Genomic DNA, 24,471 nt, shown 5'->3' with positions numbered 1-24,471 from the left:
CCGTTCCCACCGAGCCGGGGCGGCCGCGGGGAGGTGACAGGCAGCTGCCGGCCCCGTGCCCTCGCCAGCGGTCCCCGGAGCCCCCTGTCATCGCCGCTACGTGTGAGCCCCCCCGGGCTCCATATGAGCCCTCGCTGATCTAATTACGCCGGTGCAAACTTCCGAACGGAGACCCGCTTCTTCCATTATTTACTCCATTTTTAATTGCATTGTCCTTCCCTTCCCCCAGCGCTGCAGCAGCGCCGGCCGAGGGGGAGGGGGAGAAATGAGATTTAGCCCTGAAAGTGCCTTTGAGCGTCCCCCCCCCGGGGAATTGCTTTTAATTTGACAGGTAGGAGGCCTGGGGAAGGCGGGCTCGGTGCGTGCGCGGGGCCGCGGCCATGCCGAAGCCCCAGGCTGCGGGTGTACCTCGGGGGGGGGAAGGCGAGGGGGGCGGCGGTGACCGGGGGCTCCCCTTGTGCTACGGCTGCGGGCACCCCACGGGCGGGGGCAGAGGCCCCGGGCAGGGCTCCGGAGGAGAGGGGGCAGAGGACAAGGGGTGGGGGGAGAGGACCCCCAGGGGGTCCCGCCCTGCCTCCCTCCTCCCTCTCCTCGGTGCTTGCGGACTCCGGGGGCTGCCCGGCCTCGGGAGCCCCCAGCTCAGCACCCACACGGCTGCCCCGGTGCTGCTCCGGGGCTGGCTCCTTTCCCCCAGCTCCGCACAGGCCCCCAGAGGCCCAGAGACTTGGGGGGGTCCTCACACCCCGCGGCGAGGGTTTGCACACCCAGCAATGGGGTTTGCACACACAGCGATGGGGTTCACACACCCTGCAGGGGGGGGGTTGCATACACAGCAATGGGGTTTGCACACACAGCAGTGGGATTTACACACAGCAGTGGGATTTGCACACGCAGCAGTGGGATTTACACACAGCAGTGGGATTTGCACACAGCAGTGGGATTTGCACACGCAGCAGTGGGATTTACACACAGCAGTGGGATTTGCACACACAGCAGTGGGATTTACACACAGCAGTGGGGTTGCACACGCAGCAGTGGGATTTGCACACACAGCAGTGGGATTTACACACAGCAGTGGGATTTGCACACGCAGCAGTGGCGCTGCACGCCCCGCGGGATCCCAGGACTCTCACACTGACCCACGGTGCCCGCAGCCACGGCCCCGCAGGGCTGGGGCAAGGCTCCGGGGTGCTGTTGCCGCAGACGCCTCATTCACTTGATGGGCGACCAAAAAGCGGCGGTTTGTGCCCAGCCCCAGAGCCAGGAGCCCTGCGCTCACCCCACGAGCCCCCAGCAGCCGCAGCCAGGAGCCAGGAGCGAGATAACGAGGCGCCTCCGCGGCCCCGCAGCCCCCCGGCCAGCACCGGCCCCCCCGGCCCCCCCTCCCGGCAGGCGGCCACGCCGGGCGATGTCCCCGGTCCCCACGATAGAGACGGGCACGGGGCCGCACGCCCGGGGCCGGGGGCTCCAGCGCCGCTCCCCCCCCCCGCTGTCCCGGCGCTCCCAGAGCCTCCCCGAGCGCGGCCGGGACCCCACATCCTCGGCCCCAGCCCGCCCCATGCGCCCCACAGGCTGGGGGGGGGGGGCGGGGGCGGCGGGGCAGCGTGGGGCAGGGACGGGGGAGGAGGACGGGGCTCAGGCCCCCGCGTTTCGGCCCCGTCCCCGCAGCGAGAGCCGGTGCCAGCACCTCCCGCCCCTCCGTCCGCGGGGCCCGCCGGCTTCGGTGCCCCTGCCGCGGCCCCAGCCTGCCCGAGCCCCCCCCCGGGCCCAGCCCCCCCCCCCCCGGCCGGCCGGTCCCGCGGGCGCAGCTCATCGGGGCGGAAGCGGCCGCGGGGCCGGGCAGCGGCTGGAGCCCCCCCCGGCCGTCCCGCGGGAGGCTCCGCTCCGGGACGCGCCGCAGGCGCCGGGCGCGCCGCCATCAGCAGCCGCTTCCCACCGCCGGGGGCGGCCCCGGGCCCCCCGCCCGCAGCGGCACCGCGCGGGGGCGGCCGGCCGCGGGCTCGGGCACAGGCAGCAGCTGCGGCCCCCCCGGTGGGCGAGCTGGGGGCGCTGCGGGGCTGCGGGGGGGGGAGCGGGGCTGCGGGGGGGTGCGGGGCTGCGGGGGGGTGCGGGGCTGCGGGGAGCAGCGGGGCTGCGGGGGGGTGCGGGGCTATTGGGGGCAGCGGGGCTGCGGGGCTGCGCGGCGCCGCCCGAAGCGGGGCCCCCCTCGCGTACTCCACGCGCACGGGCGCCGAGCACCCCGGGGGGGTTCCCCGGCTGCAGGACCGGGCCCCCGGTCCCGGGAGGCTCTGCCCGGAGCCGAGCCGCGGGCACGCCCCAGCCGCGCTCGCCCCCGGCCCCGGCCCCGGGGCAGGCTCCGTGCCCGCGCCACCCGCGGGGGCACCGCCAGGCCCGGCCCCGCGCTCCGCTCCTCCCCACGCGCTCTCGTCTTTTTCCTCTTCCAATTTTCTGGATGATTAACTCTGCTGCTGTTTCCTGACAACCTCTGCTGTTGGTATTAATTTCTTTTAACTAGTGATTAATTACTCGCTGTCTCCCGCGCTCCTTCTCCCCGCCGCCCATTTGCATATTAATCAAATCCTACTTGATGGCCTGCCTACTGCCTTCCTGCCACGGCCCCTGCGACTCCCGTCACCTGCAGATGACATTACAGGCACTGCTCTCCTAACAGCGGGGCTGGGGGCCCACAGCAAACACAGCGTGGCCCCGTACCGGGGGCAGCGGGACCCCCCCGGGCCCTGCCCCTCGCCAGGACCCCCGCTGACGGGAAACTGGGGCACCGGGAGGCCCCAGTGGGAGGCACTGGGGGCTGCCTGGGCGCTACCCCCCGCCTCACCCCAGGTGCTCAGAGCCTGGCATGCCTCGATGCCTCCCCCATCCCCATGCCCCTGGGACCCCCAGGCTCTTCCCCACACCAGGAGGTTCCCAGGGTTGGGGGCCCAGTGCAGCTGGGCTGACCAGGGAGGTGGTGCCCTCCCCATCGCTGGTGTATTCGAGACACGTGGCCGAGGCGCGAAGGGACGGGATTTAGTGATGGGACGTGGTAAGCCAGGTTGGCGGTTGGACTTGGTTGAAGCTCATTTCCAACCGAGGTGGATTCCATGAATTGGTGATTCCGCACTGTGCGGAGCAGCCTGGGCACGGAGCTGCCCTGTCCCTGCTGTGTGACACCGCTGTCCCCCCGCCAGCACCACCACCTCTCCTGCAGGACCCCCGCACTGCCCTGGGCAATTGCCCACCCCCTCTGTCCCTGCTGTCCCTTGTCCTGTCCTCCCCGGCCAACACCGTGTCCCCACTCCTCCAGGGAGGGAAAACAGCCCCAGGGCAACAGCCACACGGGACCAGGGCAGGGAGTGCCCACGCCCCCCCCTGCAGCACAGCCAGAGGGCAGCACCAGTGGCAGGGCAGCAAGACTCAGGGCAGGCGAGCGACCAAAGCAGCAGCCCTGCGGGTGCCGGGCCCCTGAGGACACAGAGCCGCCTGGAGCACGTGCACCAGAGCCGCTCACCGCAGCCCGGTGAGCAGCGACGGGCCCCGCACGGCCCCAGTGTGGTGAGCCAGCAGCCCCATGGTGAGGGCCTGGTGGGATGGAGCTGCGGCAGCGCCCGGCTGGGAGCCTGCCCGACACTCGCTTCTCTCCCATGCAAAAGCCACCGAGCACGGCTTGCCTCTGTAAATCACATGAAACCCTCAGATGCCTCAAAGGGCAGCTCCATTAGAGATAATCCCGCTAAAAACCCACAGATGTTCGCTGGGAAACCAGCCTCCCTGTGTGCCGCGGGTGCTGCTGCAAAGTGAGCTTTAATGGAGCTCAGCAGCAGCCCCAAACGCTTCAAAGGCCGCGCGCAAGTCCCAGGCCATCAATCGCTGCCAGGGCCTGGAGGGACTGAGAGACAAAACACATCCACCGTGCCCTGCCTGGGAACGCGGCTCCCCCCGCCCCCGTGTTGGGTTTCCCCAGAGTCACACAGGGGGGCTGTGCGGGGGGGCTGCACCGCAGCACAGGGAGCCCGTGGCAGGCGACGGGGCAGGAGCTGGAGGAAAGCAGGGGCAGCAGGAGGTGGGGGGATGAGGTGTGACGGTGGCAGTGCCCCGGGGGGGACGCAGAAGCACAGCCCGGGTGGGGGGGAGCAGCTTTGCACTGATGTGAATGGGGGGGCTGATGGGGTGCCAGGGACAGGGGAAGGAGCAGCACAGGAGCACGTCTGGCTCTTGGTTTTATTAAGAAACCCAAAGCAGGTACAAATCCCTGAAGGCAGCGTCTGCCGCTGTGGGCAGGGCCCAGCCCCGCTGCGTGCAGGGCCCCCGGGCACAAGGAGCTCCATGGGCAGCCCCCGGGGCAGCACGGTCCCTGGTCCCCAGAGCCCCCAGGGGGGAGGCCCCCAAGGCACAGCCACACCAGGTGGCAGGAGGTAGGGCCCTGGGCTGGGACCAAGCCCAGCACACAGCAGCACGGGGCCAGGGCTGCTGCTGCAGAGGGAGAGAGGGTGCGGGCAGGGCCCCCCCAGCCCACTGAGGCCCGGGGAAGGCACCCTGCAGGGTGCCCCCGGCTCCTCCCAGGGCTGGGGACCAGCTCCGAGAGCCCAGCGCACAGCCAGGAGCTGCTGCTGCAGGACGCGGGGCACAAAGCGCCAGGCTGGGGAGGAAACCAGAGCAGGGAGGGCCTAAACCCAGCTGTGCTCACTCCTTGGCTCCAGGGCCTGGGGAAAACATCCCAAGAGGTCACAGCCCCCGCGGCCACAGCCCTGCCAGGAGGGGTCCGTGCTCCTGCTGGCTCCCCGGGGCGCGAGGCCGGGCGCTACGGAGCTGGGTGGCGCAGGAGCAGCAGTCTGTTGGGGCCAGCCCCTGGACAGGGTCCCAGCGGTGCAAGGGGGCAGCGTCCCACCACAGGGGGCCTGGCTCTGCTCCCCGTGAGCTGGTGAGGTTTGCTGGCTACAGGAGCCCCCCGGGGAGGGCACCCCCCTCGCAGCAGGCCTATGGGCGCTGCCAGGGGCTCGGCGTGGCGTGGGAGGGGTGCTTGAGCTGCAGCACCAGCCTGCTTCCCTCCAGGTCAGCGTCCTGGGGAGGGAGAGATATCGGTGCTGCCATGGCCCCGTTGGACGCAGAGCCCAGGAGGGGCCGTGGGTCCCCCCGGCCCAGTGCTCACCAGCATGTCCTCGTAGGCTGCTTCTGCTGATGCCTTCTGCTTGAAGTTGATGAAGGCACAGCGTTTGCCTGGGAGCATCCGGATGGACTGGATCTGCCCAAACCTGCGTGGTGGAGTCTCAGCAAGCCTGCCCCACGGCCACCCCGCACCAACACTCCCCACGCTCCGCAGGGAAGGTAAAACACAGCAGGGATGGGGCCGGGATGTGCCATCGCAGAGCAGGGGACACTCCCACCACGGAGCACGGGGAGCAGGGGCCCAAGTGAGTCAGCCCCACAGGGCAGGCAGGGGGCTGGCAGGGCACCGTGGATGCAGGGTCCTGGCACCGGGATGGCGACACGGAGCAGGGCGGGCACAGGGAGAAACACTCACCGGCTGAAGCAGTCCCGCAGCACCTTCTCGGTGATCCTGGAGGTGACGTTCCCAACCCACAGGGGATAGCAGTCCCTGCCAAACCGCACCACCATCACCGGCAGCTGCCTCCCTCCTGCCCACGCCTGGAGGGCTCCCCAGCACCCCCAGCTCGGTGGCAGCAATAGGCTTCACCCGGCCCTCCCGCTGCCCCGAGTAAGCACCAGGCACCTCCCCTGGGGCCCTGGGCTGCAGTCCCCGCCAGCCCCGTCTCCCTCCCCAGCCCCTGGGCCCTACCTGCCAGGATGATGCGGAGGCAGCTGCTGCTGCTTGCTGCTCGCTGCGGCTGTGGCCCGGGCCTGGCTTTTCGAGTGGCTCCTCGAGTTCACCACGGTCACAAAGCCACTCATGTCGGTGTCACAGCAGCTCCCGTTCACCCACTCCTCTGGTGAGAGGCACCCAGGGCTCAGCACACTGAGGGCTGGGGGCCAGCCCAGCCCCTGCATCCCCCGCTCCCGTCCAGCTCCACCGCACCCAGGGCCCCCCAGCACCATCCCTGAGGCAGAACTGCTGCTGGTGCTGAGCCCCTTACCGGGCAGGGGCAGCGGTGGATCCCCATCTTCCAGCAGGGACAGCACGGGGACGCCCCCAGGGCCGCCAGCCGTGTGGGCGCTGCTCTGCTGCGGAGGGGAGAGGGGTCAGGGCCCGTGGGGTGGCGCTGGGGCCAGCAGCACGGCAGGGCCAGAGCTCACCTGCAGCAGCACCCGGCAGGCCTGCAGCTGGGCGGCCGCGTCAGCGTGGGCACCATCCAGCCGCAGCAGCTCCTCGAAGGTCCTAACGGCCTCGGCGTAGCGCTGGGGCCACGTGGGGAGAGGGGCTGAGCTCCTGTCCCCAGGGACATGCTGCCTCTGCCCCCATGCAGGGCTCTGCCAAGCACCTGCAGCCCCCTGCCCGCCCTGGTACCTTCAGCCCCCGCAGGGCTTTGCCCTTGCGGAAGAAGCCTTTGGGCCAGTTGGGCTGGAGGCTGAGGGACATCTGCGCATCCCTGAGCGCCTCCTCGTATTGCTGGAGCTTCTCGTAGCAGTACGAGCGGTTCCCGAAGAGCCTGGGGGCAGAGCAGGGTCGTGGCTGCATGCTCTGTGCACACCAGCTGGGACGCGGAGCTCGGTGACCCCGCAGCGCCCAGCCCCGTGCTCACCGGTGCTCCCTGGGGTTCAGCTTCACGGCCTCGGTGAAGGCCTGCACTGCCTCCACGTAGTGGCCCTCCTGGGCGGCCTCGTTGCCGTGGCCTGCAGGGAGAGCATCGCCCGCTGCCAACCCTCGAGCGAGGCGGGCAGCCCAGGTGGGGGAGCAGAGCGGTGTCCCAGCACGCGGCAGGGACACGTGTGTCTGCTGGGGACGAGCAGGGCCACAGAGAGGAGGTGGCAGCAGCTTCGCCTTCACCCCGTCAGGTGGGAAAGGTGCCTCGGAGACAGCCCGGTGCCACACAGACCCACAGACAGTGAGAAGCACGAGGGTGCACGCCCAGAGCAACCCTCCTGGGGCAAAGCTGCCCACAGAGCCTGGACAAAGCAGGGCAGAGCTGCCATGTGCCCACCCTCTTGCTCTCGCTGTCCGGGGAGGCCCGAGGCACTGACCTGCAAGAATCAGGCTCTGCTCCACCACGCTTGTGTCCAGGGGCACAGGCTCAGTGGCCTGCGGGGCAGCCAAGCACGGCAGCGGGGGCTCAGGTGCCTGTGGGGCAGCCAAGCAGGGCAGCGGGGGTGAGGACTCCTGCCCCAGCCTGGGGGCCGAGGCAGACGGCCCAGGAGAGCTGCCTGTCCCCGGTGTGCAGGCACCGCTCCCCGCTGTGCCCCAGCTCATAGGGCTGGGCAGAGGATGGGGGCACCCACACCCCCACCAGTGCAGCGCAGCCAGCTCCAAAGAGCTGGGGGAGGCTGGGGAGGAGCTGCCATGGCTCCCGGCCTAGAGCACCGGGGTGGACACTGCCCCTGTCACCACCCAGGCAGACAGAGCACGGCCCTGGGACCCACGTGCTGCGCCAGCCCCTTGGTGACTGGGGGCTCCCTCTGCCCACACACGGTTTCAGCTGTAAGTCAGGAGCTGGGCCAGCCACAGGCTGTGAAGAGAGGCCAGGGCGAGTCAGTGCCGAGGGTACTTACGGCTCCCATGCATCCTTTACCAGGTTCCCGCAGCTGCCATCAGCGTGCTCAGGAGGCCCCAGCCTGAAGGAGCTCTGGCACCAGGACCGCTGGTGCCCAGCCTTGGGACCGGCGGCAGCAGCACCGCTGCCCACGGCCGCCCTGGTTCCCAATCCCTTCCCAGGAACTGCCCAAGGGACCGCCCTGCCCGAGGCCCCTCGTGGGCAGGGGTCCTGCAGAGACGCCCCAGCCCCCTGGCAGCGCGCTCCTGCCTGCAGGGAAGGCCCCTCTGGGGGGCGAGATCCAACTCACTGTCTCCTGCAGCCCCTTGTCAGGCTCTACAGCACCAGGTTTGGTCGGTTTCTCCTTCCCAGGCACTTGCAGCTTCACACCTGCTTTCTGCCGTGCTTTGAAGACAAAGGTGCAGCTCAAGTCCAGTTCGTCCTAGAAGATGAGATGGGTCAGAGCCGTGCAGAGCCGCGTGCCCTGTCTGCACGGCAGGCAGCGGTCAGGGAGCACAGCAGGCGCCGCGCGGGGCTGACCCCGGCTGGCAGGCAGGCAGCGCAGCCCACGGCCGCAGCGCCTCACCTCTGCCTCCTCCACGCTACCATCCTGGTCCCCTGCTCCCTCCTCCGCACCATCCCCGAGGTTCTGAGAGGGGCTGGAGGCTGAGCAGCCCTTCTCCTCCTCAGCACCATCAGCATCGGCGGGAGCAGCGCTGTTCAGAGACGAAGTACTCTGCAAGGAGAGAATGGGAGCGGGAAGGCAGCTGCAGGCAGGGCTCTGCCCCCGGCAGCTCTCGCAGCCCCAGCTCTGCACGTTCCGAGGTTTGTGGGAGCCCTAGGGGGAGAGAAAGGTGCACGGCCGCTCACCGACTCAGCCTCCTGCTTGCTTTTTAGCTCTTGTTTTAACTTTTCCTGCTTCTTCCTGTCCTTCTGCTTCTGAAAGGCAGAGATAAAACCACGCGTTGGCAGCAGCCCAAAGCGGCACAAACCCAGGCCTGACCCGTGGCGCAGCTCTCTGCCCAGCGTGCTGCTGCGGGCAAGGAGCGTAAGCAAGCGCCAGCCCCCGGGAGACATGCCTCGCACCGGGGCTATCAGCGGGGCTCAGACAGCAGGGACCACGCTCCAGGCAGGCCGTGAGAGAGCCCCACAGCGGCACACACCCACCTTCTTCTTCAATTTCTTTTTCTCCGCTTTCTTCTTCATTCGCTCCTCCTCTGCCACCAGCTCCTTTGCGTTCTTCTCTGCTTCCTGGGGGGAGAGAGGTGTCAGTGACCAAGTATGAGCCCCCGACACCGCACCCCAGCCAGGAAAGGGCTGGGGTGTGCAGGCAGCAGGGCCTCGGCTGCCCCTGAGCGTGGTGGGAGCTGCTGCAGGGCTGACGGGGACACCACGGAGCTGCAGGGATTCGTGGGGGAGCCACGGATTCGGGAGGGGATCACGGGCAGGAAGCTGCAGCGGCTGCTGCTCACACAGGAACTACGACGTGGCCCAGCCACAACAGGCCGGAGCCCAAAGGGGCCATCGGGGCAGCCCTGCAGAGCTGGAGCCAACGTGGGGATCCCAGGAGCAGCTTGCGAGAGCTGAGCCTTGCTGCAGCCAGGAGGCGGAGGGACCAGCGGGCACAGTATGGCAGGGACGGGTCAAGCTGGCAGCAGGGGCACCTCGGGGAGCAGGAGCAGCGCGTGTGGCCGAGGACATTCACCTCCGCTGTGACCTGGTGCCTCCAGGACGCGTTCAGGCCGTGCACGCCCAGGTTTAGGAAGCCAGGGGCTGGGTGCACAGGCAGCGGCTCCCGGCACGGGATGGGGTTGTTGGTCCCGTGGAAACTGAAGCCGGGGCTGCTGTAGCTCCGGGCGTAGTCGATCCAGTCGTCATCCTCCTCCTCCTCGCTGGACTCCGGCTGGCTGGGGCAGCCTGTGCAGGGCGAGGCGCTGCCCACACCTCCCCACGGCCGTGCCCCCCGCAGCCCCAGGCACGGCCGCCCCCACCCCGCCTCCCTCTCCCCCCCGGCACCGAAGCAGCAGCAAACGGCCCCGCAGGCGGGGGAGCCGCCGGCCGCTGAAGGCCACGCTCCGATAACGGGAGCGGCGCTGCGGGGGAGCGCCCAGCCCCAGCACGGCCGGGCCGGGTCCTCCCCCCCGCCTGGCGGGGGGCGGCAGCCGCTGCCCGCTCCTCCAGCGCTTCGCCCCGGTGCCGGGGAACGCCGGGCACCGCCGGGCCGCTCCCAGCCCCCCCCCCCCCGCCCTTGGGGTCCCCAGGGGCCGAGCCCCCCAAGCCCTCACCTGGCAGCGGCTCCGCGGCGGCTCGTCCCGGCGCCGTGCGGTGCAGCGGGGGGCAGGCGGCCTGCGGGCGGAGCGGGCCGGGAGGTGCCGCGGCCGCCCCGCACACACCGGGGGCGCTGCCCCGGGGCTCCCAGCCCCCCCCCGGCCCGCCGCCTACCTGCACCTGCCGCATCCTCCGCTCGGCCTCGGGGGCTCCGGGCAGCAAGTGCCGGGGGCACGAGGGCGCTGCGGGGGCCGGGGGCAGCGCTCAGCCGCCGGCGGAATCGAAACCGAAACCCGGCGGCGCGGGGCGGGGCGGCGCGGGGCGGCCCCAGCGCTCCCCGCTCCCCGCTCCCGGGACCCCGCCCCGCGCCCCCCGCCGCACCCCCCCCCCAGCCCCGTACCGCCGCTCCAGCCGCCGGCGCCGAGCACGCAGCCCCAGGGACCGGCGACGGGGGCGGCCCCGGGTCCCGTCCCGGCTGGGCCCCGCATGGCCCGGCCCCGTCGCTCCCGGTGCCCGCCGCCGGACCGCGGAAGCTCCCGCTCGGCGCGGGCCGGAAGCGGGGCGCGGGCGGGGCGTGAGGCCGCCGGCCGCCATCTCGGGTGCGGGCAGGACGGCGGCCCGCGAGGCCCGAGCGGCCCGTCCCGCCCCCAGCGGGGCGATTCGGGGGGCCCCGCGGCCCCTCGGGCTGCCCCCGGGGGTCGCAGCCATGGGCGCCGCAGCCCCTCCCGCCGCCCGTCCCGGGGCACGGCCGTGCCCCCCCGCACCCCGCGGCGCTGCCAGCAGGCGGGGGCGGGAGCGGGCGGGCGGCCGTCCCTGCCCGCCGCCCTGCGCCGGATTAGCGGGGCTCACGAGCGCTAAGCTCATTTCCCTGCGGCCCTGCCGGCGGCGGTCGCCCGTGCCCGGAGCCGTGCCCGTGCCCGGCCCAGCATGCAGGACGGACGGCCCGGGAGGAGCTGCGGGACGCCCTGCGGGCAGGTGAGGCCCCGAGCCCCGCGGGGACGGCGCGGCGGGGACGGGGCGCGCAGCTCTGCCCTCGGGGCCCGGCCCCGGTCCCTGCCGGCGGCCCCCGCTCCCCGGCGGCGCCGTGGGGGCCTTAGTTGGGTAACGGGCGAGCGGGCTGGTGGGGAGCTCTGGGGCCGGCGCACCCGGGGAGGGCCGGGCCGGGCCGGGCCGGGGCGCAGCAGGGCGCCGCCGGCAGCACGGCCCCGGCCCGGCGCAGAGGTCGCGGCCTGGCGGCGGCACCGGGCCCGGCCCCGCTTTCGGCGTCTCCTCGGCAACTGCGCCCGCCCGCAGGGCGTCACGTGGCCCCGCCCCGGGAGGGGGCGTGGCGTTCCGGCTCGGCGGGCACCGATTGGCGGCGCGGGCGGGCGGCCCCGCCCCCTGCTGCCCGCCCCCTGCCCGCAGCCGCCGCCCGCCGCCCGCCCGCCCCCGCTCCCGGTGCCCGGCCCGGTGCCCGCCCCGCCGGCCCTGCCCGCGCTGCCGCCCCTGCTGCCGCCCCTGCTGCCGCCGCTCGCCGCCCCGCCCCGGCCGCCCGCGGAGCCAGGTGAGCGCCGCCGCCCCCCGTTCTCCCCGCCCCGCGCCCGGCTCGGTCCCGGTGCCGGTGCCGGTCCCGACCCCGCAGGCGGCGGCCCCCGGGGCGGCCTGGCCCGCTCGCTGCGGAAGGCGGAGGCCATGCTGCGGAGCTGCGTCGGCCCCGGCCTGCGGCGCCTGCTGCCCCCCCCGCCCGGCCCGGCCGCCCCGGGCGGGGACGCGGAGGAGCGCCCCGAGGCGCTGGCGGGGCTGGAGCGGAGCCTGGCGGGGCTGCGCCGCGCCTTCCGCGCCTGGGAGGACCCGCGCACCGAGACCTTCCGCGGCCACGTGCGGCACCAGCCCGCCGACGCCTTCTCCTTCCACCCGCTGCACCCGCGCGTGGCCGAGCGCGGCGCCACGCTGCAGGCGCTGCTGCGGCACCGCCACCTCCTGCGCCTGGCCCGCGAGTACTGCCGCCGCCTGCACGCCGCCTCCGCCTTCCTCCGCCGGCTGTTCCCCGGGGCGCCGGGGGCGGCCCGGCCGCTGCGGGGGCTCTGCGAGGAGCTGCGGGCGCACGCCGGGCACTGGAGCGCGCTGCAGCGGCGGATGCGCGGCGAGGCCTGGCTGCGCCCGCTGCTGCTGCCCCGGCACGAGGCGGTGGCGCACATGCGGCGGGCGCTGGGGCTGCTGGCGCTGCAGGCGGCGCGGCTGCTGGAGGCGCGGGCCGAGGAGGCGCTGCGGGGCCTGGCGAGGGCCGGGCCCCCGGGTCCCCCCCCGGCGCTGCTCGCCGACCTCTTCCAAGGGCTGGAGATCTACAACCGCGTGCTGGGCGACCTGGACCCCGAGCTGGGCTCCGTCCGAGGCTGGGCGGGGGGGCTGCCCCGCGCCTTCCCCCTGCAGAGGGTGCTGGCGGTGCTGGCGGCTGAGCGCGGCCGGCTGGCGGCCAAGCGGCTCGGGCAGCTCCTGCGGCACGGGGCAGAGGGCACCGAGCTTTGGCCTCCAGCTGGCTGCCCCATCGCAGCGGGGGATGTGGGACCTTCGGGCCGGGGAGTGCTGCAGAACCTCCCCGAGGAGCTGCGGGCGCTGTGTGTGGAGGACAAGGAGCTCGTTGGCCCCATCCTGGAGGTGCTGGTGGCCTCTGCTGACAGCCTCTGGCGCCACGTGCTCAGCGAGCCGGCGGGGAGCCCCGTGCCCCCATGCACGGCCCCGCGGCCGGGCTCCCCGGGCTGGAAGTCGGTGCGCTGGCTGGACGCGTCCCACGCGGCAGCGGCCGAGGCCCTGTACGCCCGGTACCTCCCGCTCTTCTGGGACGCCACCAGCGCCGCGCTGGGCCTGCGGCTGGAGCTGCCGGACTGCAGGGCAGGACGGGCCCCCAGCAACACACAGGAGCTGCGCCAGGCACTCGCCCAGGGTCCCTGCGGAGTGGTCGCCTCCGGGAGACCCCCAGCCCTGCACCGGGGGCCAAGGGTCCTGCAGGGCGTCCCTCAGCGCTGTCCCCCTGCAGCCTGCATCCCCCCGGAGTGCCAGGAGGAGCTGGAGCGGCTCTGCCTGCGCCTGCTGTGCCAGGGCGTCCTGCGCACCTGGGAGCGAGGTAGGGGGTGTGGGGTGGCCAGGGGGGCCCTGCCCGGTGCCCAGCACCGCTCACCCCATGTCCCCCTCGCAGACTTCACCCGGGCACTGGGCTCGGGGCTGTGTGACCGGTGCTCAGCGGTGCCGGAGCCATCAGGGGGAGCGGCGCAGAGCAGCACCGCCCGGCTCCTGCAGCAGCTCTACCCAGGCCTGTCCTTCGCCCTGCAGCACCTGCCGCCCGCGCTGGAGGGTGAGTGGCACCTTGTCATGGCCCTGCTCTGCTGAGCTCCTGCTAGGTGCGGCGTCACCGCAGCCACCACCACGTCCCCACCGCTCTGTCTGCCCCCAGGCAGCCCCCCCGGCTCGCCCTGCCTGCGCCTGCAGCTGCTGGGCCGGTGCCTGGCCACGGTGCAGGCCTCCTGCTCCTGGCTGATGGGCAAGGCCTTCCAGTACCTGGCGTCCTGGTCCCTCCACCAGTTCCTGCTCGTCACCCAGGGAGACCTGCAGGTGAGTGCAGGGCCAGGGTGGGGGCAGAGGGGGCTCAGCCCCACTGCGGGGCTGGGGGCAGGATTTGGGTCACTCTTCTTCCCTCTGCCGCCTACAGCTGCTGAAGGCCGAGACAGACGCGCTGGTGCTGCTGGTGAGCGCGGCCTTCCCGGAGCCCGGGGACAGCCCCCAGCACCTCGCGCCCCACCAGCGGCTCCGGTCCCACCAGGAGATGTGGCTGTGCCAGCAGATCCGCTTCATGGCTGCCAGCATCCAGGTAGGGCCGAGCACTGCCAGCGGCTTGTGTGCCACTGCCGCAGCCCCAGGTGCCAGCGGCTGCCACGCACCGAGCCCTGCACTGTTGGGAGAGGTCCCGCAGCGGGGAGGGAGTGGTTTGGCACGGCCGGGTGCTGGGCTGCGCAGCCCCAGCTCCCCTCGCTCCGCTCCCCAGCAATTTGCGGGGGAAGTGCTGAAGATGTTCTCCACCGACTGCAAGCGGATGTCGGCCGAGATCTTTGACCAGACCATGCCACTGGGCAAGCACTGGAGGGTCAGCCTCCGAGCCGGTGGGTAGCAGGCGCCCCGGCCCCCCCAGCCCTGGCAGGGCCGCGGGGCTGACCGGGTCCCCGTCCCCGCAGAGCTGCCCAGCTCCCCCAGCGAGTACGCGGCGGCAGCGGCCCAGACGGTGCTGGGCCAGGTCCTGCAGGGTGCCCAGCTGCTGCCCCGCGACTGCCAGGTGCCTGCCCTGGCCCGGGTCACGACGGCCTTCGTGGAGGCCTGGATGGATCACATCCTGGCTCGGAAGATCAAGTTTAGGTGAGGGTGGCGGGGCCGCGGCTGGGCAGGGGCAGGGGCCGGGGGCGCCCAGGCTGAGGCGCTGTGCGCAGCCTGCAGGGCGCCCTGCAGCTGCAGCAGGACTTCGCGCTGGTGCGGGACCTGGTGCAGTCGGAGCACTACGGGCTGGCGCCCGAGACCCGGCAGTCGCTGCTCTCCCTGCGCGTCTTCCAGCAGATGGACAGCGCCATCCTCTGCCTGCTGCAGCAGCCCAGCGGCAAGGCCTACCTGTCCTCCCACCCCTGGCCCTCCCTGCGCCAGTGCTGTGAGTTGGGACGGGGACAGGGATGGGAGCCCCCAGCCCGCAGCTCCCGCGGCGCCTGGCTCGGGCTCCTCATCCCTCCCCAGTGCCGGGGAGCTCGGGACGGGGGGCACGGGGCAGGCCCCCATCCCTGCTATGACCCCGTCTCCTCTCCCCATCCAGGCTCCAACGACGGCGCCCGCACGCAGGAGCTGGGCGCGAGCAGCCTGCACAGCCTGGAGACCCTGGAGGCGCCGGGGGCTGCGGCGGGGCCCCCCCCGGACTCCCCCAGCGCGGAGCCTCCCTGCCGGCTGCGCGCCCCCCCCGAGTCCTACCTGGCGGGCAGCCAGCAGCAGTGGCTGGCGCTGCGGCTGCGCGGGGCCCGGCGCTGGCGTGTGCCCGGCCTGCCCTGCATGGCCAAGAGCCCCGAGGGCTGAGCAGCAATAAAGCGCCCAGCGAGCTGAGCTGAGCCGGGCTCTGGGCCTCCGTCCCCTTCCCCGTGGGGGGGTCCCGTGGGAGCACCCGGGGGGGGCAGCCCCAGCCCCGGCTGCCGACTGCCGGCGCTCGCGGCCTCGAGCAGCGCCGTGCGCCCGGCCCGGGGGCCCGTGGCCGTCGTCCCGGTGCCGCTCCCTGCCACCCCGCGTGGGTGCCCGCCCGGGGACACCCCCGGGGACGTCCCCGTCCCCGCTGTGCCCGAGGGGCTCCGCCGGCCCCGCCAAGCCCCGTGCGGCTCAGGCCGTGCTCGCCCGGTGCTGCCCGGCGCCGTGCTGCCCACCCGGGGCCGGTGCGGGGGGGGGGGGGGGGGGAGGTTCCCCGCGGGGGGGTCGGGGTCCGCACCGCGCCGCTGCCGACCCCCGTGCCCCTGCCGTGCCCCCGCCGTGCCCCCGCGTCTCGTTTCTTCCCCTCCCCCCCCCCCCCCCGCGGTGCCGCCGCGCCCGGTGCCGGGGTCTCCCGGCCCCCCGGTGCTCCCCGCGCCCGGTGCCGGCGGGACTACGGCTCCCATCATGCCGCCGCTGCCGCCCGGTCACTTCCTCCGCGCGGCGGGGCGGGGCGGGGTCGGGCCGAGCCGCGCACCCCTTCCCCGTCCCGGTCCTGGTCCCCGTCCCCGTCCCGGTCCCCGTCCCCGTCCCGGTGCCGCCTCGGGCCCGGCTCGGCCCGGCCCCGCCGCCGCCGCGATGTCCGCCGCCAGCGCGGCCGAGCTGGGCGCCGCCGACCGCGCCCCCTTCGCCACGGCAAGTACCGGGACCGGGACCGGGAGCGGGAGCGGGACCGGGACCGGGAGCGGGAGCGGGGCGGGAGGGGCCGGGTCCCGGCGGGGCGCGCGGTGACGGTGCCGGTGGTGCGCAGGGCCCGTGCCCGGCGGGCGCCGAGGAGGACGGGGCCGAGGAGCTGCCGGGGGCCGGGGGGCCGCTGGCCTGGGCCCCCCGCGAGAAGCTGCTGCACGAGGCGCGGCTCAAGGCCAAGGCCAAGCGGCGGCTGCGGCGCGCCTCGTCCCGGGACTCGGCCCGAGAGTCGCTGTCCGAGGGCGCCGAGCCCGGCCCCGAGCCCGGCAGCCCCAAGGGCAGGGCCCACGACCGCAAGTCCCGCATGGGCAAGGGCCGCGGGCTGCCCAAGAAAGGTGAGGGGCGGGCTGGGGTCCCCGCGAGCCCCGGGGGGCTGGGAACCCCCCTCCATTTCCCCCTGGGGCTGGGGACCCCGCACAGCCCTGTCACCCCCCCCCCCCATGGGGCTGGGACCCCCCCTCCATTTCCCTCTGGGGCTGGGGACCCTGCACAGCCCTTTCACCCGCCCCCCCCATGAGGCTAGAACCCCCCCTCTTTCCATTCCCCCCGAGGCTGGGACCCCCATACAGCCCTGTCACCCCCCCATGAGGCTGGGACCCTCCCCTGCATCCTCCCTGACCCGCACAGCCCCGACACCTCCCCACGAGCTTGCCCCCTTCCCCCCCCCTCCTCGCATCCCCCATGGGGCAGGGCTCCCTCCCATCCCCCCAGGCTGGCCCTGCTGGTAGCCCCCCCCGGGTGGTTTCAGTGCCCCCCGTGGCTGAGCCCCCTCTATGCCTGGTGCAGGCGGTGCCGGGGGCAAGGGTGTGTGGGGTGCCCCCGGCGTGGTGTACGGCTACCAGGAGCCCGACGCCCGCGACCCCAACTACGACGAGGTGGCTCAGGTACAGCCCCGGCCCCCTCCCTGAGCCCCTGCCTGGGGCAGCCCCCACTGTGGGCGGCTGGAGCCCCACGGATAGCCACGTCCGTCTGTCCCCGCAGGGGGACACAGTGTATGCCACCGTGGTGCCCGAGCTGGAGGAGGACGAGCTGGAGAAGAACGTGCAGCCCATGGTGCTGGAGTACTTTGAGCACGGGGACACCAGCGAGGTCATGGTGCGTCGGGGCAGGGGGAGAGGGGACCCTCGGTGAGGGGGACGGGGCCAGCTGGTGCGGGGCAGGGTCCCGGGGAGGGGAAGGGTCCCTTGGGGCGAGGAGGGGGGTCCCTTGCTGGTGGTAGCCCTTTGGAAGGGGCAGGGTCCCTCGGGGAGGGGACGGGGTGCCTTGGTGATGGGGAGGGGAGATGCAGGGGCCAGGCTGGTGGTGGGGCAGGGTCCGGGGAGGGGCAGGGCCTGGGGGGTGTGCGCGGGGCTGGCGTTAACGTGCTGGGCACAGGCGCTGCTGCGGGGGCTGAACCTGGGCAGCCAGAAGCACGCGGTGCCCTCGCTGGCGGTGGCACTGGCGCTGGAGGGCAAGGCCAGCCACCGCGAGCTGACGTCCCGCCTGCTGTCCGACCTGGTGGGCCGCGTGGTGAGCCCCGAGGACATCGCCTGGGCCTTCGACAAGATGCTGCAGGACCTGCCCGACCTCATCCTCGACACCCCCGAGGCCCCCCAGGTGTCAGCGGGCGCGGGGACGCGGCCGTGCCGGGGCGCGCTCTGGGGTTGTGGCCATGCCGGGGGCTGCCGTGCGGGGAGGTGGCTGTGCCGGGGGGGTGGACGTGCCAGGGGGTGCCAGGGGAACGTGGCCGTGCTGGCAGTGCTTGGGTCGGCGGCGGGCCACGCGCTGACACCGTGCCCCCAGATGCTGGGGCAGTTCATCGCCCGGGCGGTGGCCGACCACGCGCTGCCCCTGGACTTCCTGGAGCGCTACAAGGGGCGCGTGGACTGCGAGCACGCCAGGTAAGCGCCGCCCCGGCCCCCGCTGCCCGCCCCGCGCCCGGCCCTCACCCCGTCCTCCGCAGGGCCGCCCTCGACCGCGCCGCCGTCCTGCTGCGCATCAAGCGCGACGTCAACCGGCTCGACAACGTCTGGGGCGTGGGGGGCGGCCAGCGCCCCGTCAAGCACCTGGTCAAGGAGGTCAGCGCGTGGCCGGCCCCGCGTGCATCCCGCGCCGCGTCCCCCGGTCCCGCCCATTCCCCGTCCATGCGGATGTCCCCACGCTTCGTCCCCTCCCATGGGCCCTGCCCGTGCCTCCAGACGTGCCCTGTGTGTCCCCCGCCGCACCCCTCTGCACGTGCGTGCCCACGTGGCACCCACTGCTCGTGTCCCCGGTCTGTTCTGCCATACCAGCAGCACCCCCAGCTGTCTCAGTGCCACCCCCCCATCAGGACCCCATTCCCAGCCCTCCCCACACAAAGTCCCGGTGCTGTGTCCCCACTGTCCCCACCGCAGCCGCCTCTGTCCCCAGATGAACCTGCTGCTGCGGGAGTACCTGCTCTCCGGGGAGGTGTCGGAGGCTGAGCGCTGCCTGCGGGCGCTGGAGGTGCCGCACTTCCACCACGAGCTGGTGTACGAGGTGAGGGGCTGGGGGGGCTGGGGGTGCCGGGGGGGCCCCGCGGCCGTGCTGACGCCCGCTGCCCGCAGGCGGTGGTGATGGTGCTGGAGGGCTCCGGGGACGCGCCAGTGACGATGATGGTGACGCTGCTGAAGGTGCTGTGGGAGACGGGTCTGGTGACGCTGGACCAGATGAACCGGGTGAGCGCGGAGGCAACCGTCGGGGGGGTGGGGGTGCGGGGCGGGGGTCCCAGGGCTGACGCCTGCAGTGTCCCCGCGACCCCAGGGCTTCCAGCGGGTGTACGCGGAGCTGGGGGACATCAGCCTGGACGTGCCCCTGGCCCACGGCCTCCTGGAGCGGCTGGTGGAGCTCTGCTTCCAGCGCGGCATCATCACCAGGGCGCTGCGGGACGCCTGCCCCGCCAGGTACGGGGGGGCGGGGGGGCGAGGGGGCCTTCATCCCCTCACCCCCTCCTCCTCCTCCTCCTCCTCCTCCACAGGGGCCGAAAGCGCTTCGTCAGCGAGGGCGACGGGGGCCAGGTCAAGCAGTGAGCGCCGGGCACGGCCCCCCCGGGCTCCGAGGGCCCCGCCGCTGCTGCCCCGGGACCGGACCCGGAGCCGGGGCCGGGGCCGCCGGTGCGGGCGGGCCGGGCGCGGGCACAATAAAGCGGCTTCCAGGGACGAGCGCGTCTGCGTCTGCGGCTCGGGCCCCGCCGGTACCGGGGACGCCGCGGTCCCCCCCCAGCGGCGGCCCCCGGAGGCGCCGCCAGGGGGCGCTCCCCCCCCCCCCGGCCCGGTGACACGCGGCGATGGCGGCGGAGCGGCGGCGGCGGGGCGCGGAGGGGCCGCGGGAGGCGCGGGGCCGGCCCCGGGAGCGGGAGCGGGAGCGGGGCGCGGCGCGGGGGGCGCGGGGCGGGCGGGCGGCGCTGGGGCTGGCGGCGGCGCTGGCGCTGGGGCTGGGGCTGGCGGCGGCGGCGGCGGCGCTGGCGCAGTGGGGCCGGTGGCGAGCGGCCGCCCGCGCCGTCAGCCCGCACCCCGCGCCCCCCGCGCTGCCCCCCGGCGCCGCCGGGCCCCGCGCCGCGCCCCGCCGCTTCTGGGGCTCCTACCGGCCCCACGTCTACTTCGGCATGAAGACCCGCAGCCCCCGCGCCGTCGTCACCGGTACGCGGCGGGGCCGGGGGGGGGGCTCGGGCCGGGCTCGGGGCCGGCGGGCGGGGGGCGGTGGCGGGGGGCCGGGGACCGGGGACCGGCAGCCGGCTGAGCGCCCCCCGCCCCGCGCCCCCAGGGCTGATGTGGCTGCAGCAGCGGGAGGCGGGGGGCGGCCTGCGGCACACGTGCGAGCAGGGCGACGGGCTGGCGAGCTACGGCTGGCTGCGGCACGACGGCGACAACTTCGGGGTGCAGGACGTGCGCGACCGCGGGCTGCTGCTGCGCACCGAGTTCGTCAAGCGGCCCGGCGGGGAGCACGGCGGGGACTGGAGCTGGCGCGTCACCGCCCGGCCCGAGGTGGGTGCTGCCGCACGCGACCCCCAGCCGTCAGCTGGCGACCCCCCCCTAGTCGTCGGCGTCCCCGGGAGGGGAACGCGGGCGGCCCCGGCACCCCCCGATCCGGACGCGTCCCCCCTCCCGCAGGGCGCGGGCAGCCCGGCCTCCCTCGTCTCCCTCTTCTTCTACGTGGCCACGGACGGGCAGGGGACGCTGCGGCCACACGTGGAGGACGGGACGCGGCTGGCCGCCGTGACCGGGACGTCCGAGGAGCTGGGCGACTTCAAGATCACCTTCCTCAGGCCCACCACGGAGAGCGGGGAGGACCCCAAGTACAGCAGGTGCCTCGCGGTGCCCACGCCCCCCGTCCCCAGGGCGCCGCCGGGCGCTGACGTCTCTGTGCTTGCAGCTACCACTACCTGGACGCGTGGAGCCCGGGGCTGCACCGCCTCACCGACGTGGTGCGGAGCAGCCTGAGCGACCGCTTCGTCTTCTCCCCGCCGGGCGGGCCCCGGCAGCGCTTCCTGGCCGTGGACACCTTCCACGGGCTGCCGGGAGCGGCGGAGGCCCCGCGCAGCCACCTGCTGCTGCACCAGGTGACGCTGCGGCTGCCGGCCCGCGTGGAGGTGACCTTCGAGTCGGGCAGCGTGCGGGACCGGCGCGGCCCGCTGGTGGGGCCGGCGCTGACAGCAGAGCTGGCGCGGCACGAGGCCGCCTTCGAGCGGCGCTTCGAGGAGACCTTCGCCCTGGAGCGCAAGGGTTTCCCGCCCGCCCAGCGCCGCTTCGCCCAGGCCGCCCTCAGCAACATGCTGGGCGGGATGGGCTACTTCCACGGGCACTCCCTGGTGCAGTCCCCGCTGCACGAGCACCCCGTGCCTTACCCCGAGAGCTCCCTCTTCACCGCCGTGCCCTCCCGCTCCTTCTTCCCCCGCGGCTTCCTCTGGGACGAGGGCTTCCACCAGCTGCTGCTGGCGCGCTGGGACCCCGAGCTGAGCCGCGAGGTGATCGCGCACTGGTTCGACCTGATGAACGCGGAGGGCTGGATCCCGCGGGAGCAGATCCTGGGCGAGGAGGCGCGCGCCAAGGTGCCCCCCGAGTTCGTCGTGCAGCACAGCGAGACCGCCAACCCCCCCACGCTCTTCCTGGCGCTGCAGCGGCTGCTGGGGACGGCCCCGCTGCCCTACCTGCGCCGCCTCTTCCCCCGCCTGCGCGCCTGGTACGAGTGGTACAACAGCACCCAGGCCGGGCCCCTGCCCTACACCTTCCGCTGGCGCGGCCGTGACGCCGACCCCGAGCGCTTCCTCAACCCCAAGACGTTGGCGTCGGGGCTGGACGATTACCCCCGCGCCTCGCACCCCTCGGCGGACGAGCGGCACCTCGACCTGCGCTGCTGGATGGCGCTGGCCTCCCAGGTGCTGGCGGAGGCGGCCGAGCGGCTGGGGGAGCCGGCGGAGCCCTACCGGCAGATGCAGCGGGCGCTGAGCGACAACGAGCTGCTGGAGCGGCTGCACTGGGCCGAGGAGCTGGGCGCCTTCGCCGACTACGGCAACCACAGCCGGGCGGTGGGGCTGCGGCGCGAGGCGGTGCGGGCGGCCCCCGGGCGGCCCCCCCCAGCCCCCCGGCTGGTGCGCGTGGTGCGCGAGGCGCCTCGGCCCCGCTTCGTGGGGGCGCTGGGCTACGTCAGCCTCTTCCCGCTGCTGCTGCAGCTGCTGCCCCCCGACTCGCCACGCCTGGCCCCCGTGCTGGCCGCCATGCGCAGCGAGCGGCAGCTCTGGACGCCCTTCGGCCTGCGCTCGCTCGCCCGCGACAGCCCCCTCTACATGCAGCGCAACACGGAGCACGACCCCCCGTACTGGCGGGGCCCCATCTGGGTCAACATCAACTACCTGGCGCTGCGGGCGCTGCACGCCTACGGCAGCCGCCCCGGGCCCCACCGGGAGCAGGCGGCGGAGCTGTACCGCGAGCTGCGGCACAACCTCGTCGCCAACCTGTACCGGCAGTACGCCGAGAGCGGCTACCTCTGGGAGCACTACAGCGACAGCACTGGCGCGGGGCAGGGCTCCCACCCCTTCACCGGCTGGTCGGCGCTGGTGGTGCTGGTGATGGCCGAGGACTACTAGGGCAGGGTGCGCCGGGGGGGGGCCGGCTTTCTCAGGGGCAGGTGGAGGCGCCCCGGGACCGGGGCTCGAGTCCTCCACCGACAATAAACCTTGGCCGTGACGCGCCTCGGTGCCTGTGTCAGGGATGGGTGCGAGGGCCAGGCATGCGGCATAGGAACGGCCGCTGCTGCCCCCGCACCTGCCGGACCCCAGCTGTCCTGGTCCTCCCCTGCTGCTGGGGGGGGGCAGCACCCGCTCACTGCAACGCCCCCGCCCACGGGGAAAGATTGGGGAGGGGGAGGGGGGGTCACAGCTCAGCCCCAGCTCCACAGCACCCTGCGCTCCCCCAGGCCCCACAGAGGAAGGCGGCGGGGCCGTAACTCCACATCTCTTTAATGATGAGGGAACGCTACTCGGACCCCGCGCACAGGCCTGCGGGCTGCGGCGGGACGGAGCCGCCCCCCCCGGCCGGGGCCCAGCTCCCTGGAAGCAGTTCAGGGGGGACAGCGGGGGGCACGGCGGCACCGCGGCGGGGCCATCCCGGGGGCTCCGCGGCCAGAGTCCACAGCCCGGGGATGGCGGCACAGCCCGTGGGGCCGCAGCGGGGAGCGGAGGCGGGGGAAGGCGGCCCCGCCGCACCCGGGGCCCTCTGAGCAGGGGCGGCTTCAGCACCGAGGTGCCCCCAGCCCGGCTGCTCCAAGGCGGGGAGCGGCGGCGCGAGCCGTGGCGGCGGGGAGATGCGCGGGCGGCACCGGGCCGGCCCCGGGGGCAAGGTGATGGTGGCGGCGGGGGCAACGGCAGGGTCAGGCCGGGCCCCTCAGACGGGCAGGGCGGGAGCGCCCGGCTCCCCGCCCCCCCCCTCGGCCGGGATGCTGCACCGGGCCGGGGGCGGCGCAGGGCCGGCCTTGCCCAGCAGGCGCACGCCCTCGCCCTCACCCTCCTCGCCGCCCTCCTCCTCCTGGCAGCGCCCCACCTCGATGCCCGAGTCGCCCGTCAGGCGCCGGTGCCGGTAGTGCTCGCCGCCCTCCTCCGGGGCCGCGCCACCCTCCTCCTCCTCGCCTTCCTCGATGTCCGAGCACCGGTGGCAGTCAGCCTCGAAGAAGTCCACGTTGGAGGAGAAGAGGGCGTGCTTGTGCGGGGCCGGGCGGGCGGGCAGCTCCTCGGGCAGCTCCCAGCTGGCGCCGGTGCCGGTGCTGCTGGTGCCGCCCTCCTCGCTGGGCGTGCTGGCCCGGCTGCGCTCCGTCTCGTCCGTCACCTGCACCGACAGCGAGGTGCTGCTGGGGGACGTCACGCAGCTCGACTCGCAGGAGCAGCTGGTGTAGTTCTCCGAGCTGGGCGAGAGCGTGAGGCTGCTGGAGCCCAGGCGGCTGCGCGGCCCGCTCAGCTGGGCCAGGATGGCGCTGTAGGGCGGCGGCGGCGTGCTGGGCCGGTGGGCCACCTCCTCGTAGGCAGGCAGCTTGAAGGAAGCCAGCATCCCTGCGGGGGGCACGCGGTGAGCACGGCCAACGAGAGCCCCCCACCGGCGCCCATCTCTGCGGGGCGCAGCCACCCCAAACTGCCACGGCCCCCTCTGTCCCCGGGGGGTTCCTCAGGACCAGGCCGAGCGCGGAGCCGAGCGCGGGGCCCCGGGGACGTGCGGGGGCAGCGGCACTCACTGAGATCCATCATGGAGGTGGGGTAGTTGCAGGCACCGTGGTAGGCGATGAGGTTGATCTCCCGCTGCCGCTGCTGCTGCTGCAGGCGCAGCTTGGCCCGGCGGTGCCGGTAGGCACAGCAGCAGCTGAAGAGGATGAGGATGGTCCAGAGCAGCCAGAACCCTGCGGGGCAGAGCGGGGTGACCGTCCCAACGCGCCGCTGCCCCCGCCTGCCCCGCGCCCAGCCCCTGCCCCCCCGCCGCACTCACACCACAGCTCGTAGTAGTACGTGCAGCAGCCGGTCTCTCCGCAGCAGTGCCCGGTCTCGCACACGTAGGGCTGGTTGTTCACCCCCGGGCAGTACTCCCGGGCCTGCGGGGGGCAGCGACACCGTCACGCGCGGGGCGCGGAGCCGGGCCGCCCGCCGCCGCTGCTGGGCGCCCGCTGCAGGGCACCGGGACCGGCCCCGGGGGGCTGCGGCGGGGCGGCACGGGGCGGGTCGGGATCGGGCAGAAGGAGACCGGACGGGACGGGACGGGACGGGACGGGACGGGACGGCACCGGCCCGCCCCGTCCGGGCTCGCGGCGCCCCCCCGCCGCGCGGCCTCTCCCGCCGGTACCTGCTGGTGCTGCCGGCCCAGCAGCGCGGCCCAGGCCCCCTCGGCGCCGCCGCTCCCGGGCCGCTCCATGGCGCCGCCTACAGCCCGCCGCGGCCCCGCGCCGGCTCCTCCCGCTCGGCCGCCCCGGCCCCCGCCGCCCGCAGCAGCAGCCGCTGCCCCGCCGCCGCCGCCGCCGCCCCCATGGCGGCCGCCGGGGCCCCCGCCGCCGCCCGGGCCGCAGCCGCCGCCGCCGCCATCGCTCCCGGGCCCGAGGTCCCGCCCCCCCGCCGCCGCCGCGGCCAATCCGGCGCCGCCTCGCCTCCACCCGCCAATCGGCGCCTCCGCCGCCG

At 74.3% G+C, this 24,471-nt stretch overlaps 5 protein-coding genes across 6 annotated transcripts; 3 read left to right on the top strand and 2 right to left on the bottom strand.

The window, feature by feature from the left end:
- Positions 1-4,204: 4,204 nt before the first annotated feature.
- On the bottom strand, positions 4,205-10,487 carry TTC31 (tetratricopeptide repeat domain 31). 2 transcript variants are annotated; one of them, XM_083832866.1, is made up of 17 exons: positions 10,309-10,487; positions 10,083-10,150; positions 9,926-9,986; positions 9,346-9,557; positions 8,808-8,891; positions 8,511-8,579; positions 8,227-8,376; positions 7,951-8,082; positions 7,135-7,231; positions 6,696-6,786; positions 6,461-6,602; positions 6,250-6,351; positions 6,090-6,174; positions 5,795-5,942; positions 5,519-5,593; positions 5,147-5,249; positions 4,205-5,058 (listed from the first exon to the last, which is right to left on the bottom strand). In XM_083832866.1, the coding sequence occupies exons 1-17, from the start codon at positions 10,394-10,396 to the stop codon at positions 4,975-4,977; spliced, it is 1,791 nt and encodes a 596-aa protein (XP_083688992.1). In that variant the 5' UTR covers positions 10,397-10,487; the 3' UTR covers positions 4,205-4,974. The 2 variants fall into 2 exon arrangements, with proteins under 2 accessions (XP_083688992.1, XP_083688991.1); XM_083832865.1 differs by having other exon boundaries at positions 6,090-6,177; positions 10,309-10,486.
- Positions 10,488-10,702: 215 nt separating this feature from the next.
- On the top strand, positions 10,703-15,016 carry CCDC142 (coiled-coil domain containing 142). The gene is made up of 8 exons (XM_083832843.1): positions 10,703-13,008; positions 13,081-13,236; positions 13,336-13,493; positions 13,591-13,749; positions 13,924-14,038; positions 14,111-14,288; positions 14,360-14,571; positions 14,731-15,016. The coding sequence occupies exons 1-8, from the start codon at positions 10,836-10,838 to the stop codon at positions 14,982-14,984; spliced, it is 3,405 nt and encodes a 1,134-aa protein (XP_083688969.1). The 5' UTR covers positions 10,703-10,835; the 3' UTR covers positions 14,985-15,016.
- A 520-nt stretch (positions 15,017-15,536) lies between these two features.
- On the top strand, positions 15,537-18,991 carry LOC310898238 (programmed cell death protein 4-like). The gene is made up of 11 exons (XM_083832870.1): positions 15,537-15,779; positions 15,895-16,165; positions 16,617-16,714; positions 16,812-16,925; positions 17,205-17,426; positions 17,613-17,710; positions 17,773-17,887; positions 18,219-18,326; positions 18,395-18,505; positions 18,591-18,730; positions 18,805-18,991. The coding sequence occupies exons 1-11, from the start codon at positions 15,552-15,554 to the stop codon at positions 18,854-18,856; spliced, it is 1,557 nt and encodes a 518-aa protein (XP_083688996.1). The 5' UTR covers positions 15,537-15,551; the 3' UTR covers positions 18,857-18,991.
- A 107-nt stretch (positions 18,992-19,098) lies between these two features.
- On the top strand, positions 19,099-22,014 carry MOGS (mannosyl-oligosaccharide glucosidase). Its single transcript, XM_083832844.1, has 4 exons — positions 19,099-19,465; positions 19,590-19,810; positions 19,937-20,130; positions 20,199-22,014. Exons 1-4 carry the CDS (start codon positions 19,114-19,116, stop codon positions 21,907-21,909), a joined length of 2,478 nt encoding a protein of 825 aa, XP_083688970.1. The 5' UTR covers positions 19,099-19,113; the 3' UTR covers positions 21,910-22,014.
- A 473-nt stretch (positions 22,015-22,487) lies between these two features.
- On the bottom strand, positions 22,488-24,370 carry WBP1 (WW domain binding protein 1). Its single transcript, XM_083832871.1, has 4 exons — positions 24,143-24,370; positions 23,792-23,894; positions 23,544-23,705; positions 22,488-23,364 (listed from the first exon to the last, which is right to left on the bottom strand). Exons 1-4 carry the CDS (start codon positions 24,209-24,211, stop codon positions 22,706-22,708), a joined length of 993 nt encoding a protein of 330 aa, XP_083688997.1. The 5' UTR covers positions 24,212-24,370; the 3' UTR covers positions 22,488-22,705.
- Between the last annotated feature and the right edge of the window lie 101 nt (positions 24,371-24,471).

Source organism: Anser anser, assembly GCF_964211835.1.
Source record: "Anser anser genome assembly, chromosome: 4".
In the NCBI taxonomy this organism is placed as follows: Eukaryota; Metazoa; Chordata; class Aves; order Anseriformes; family Anatidae; genus Anser; species Anser anser.
Note: the sequence above shows the minus strand (reverse complement) of the source record. Positions and strands in the feature narration are given on the sequence as shown.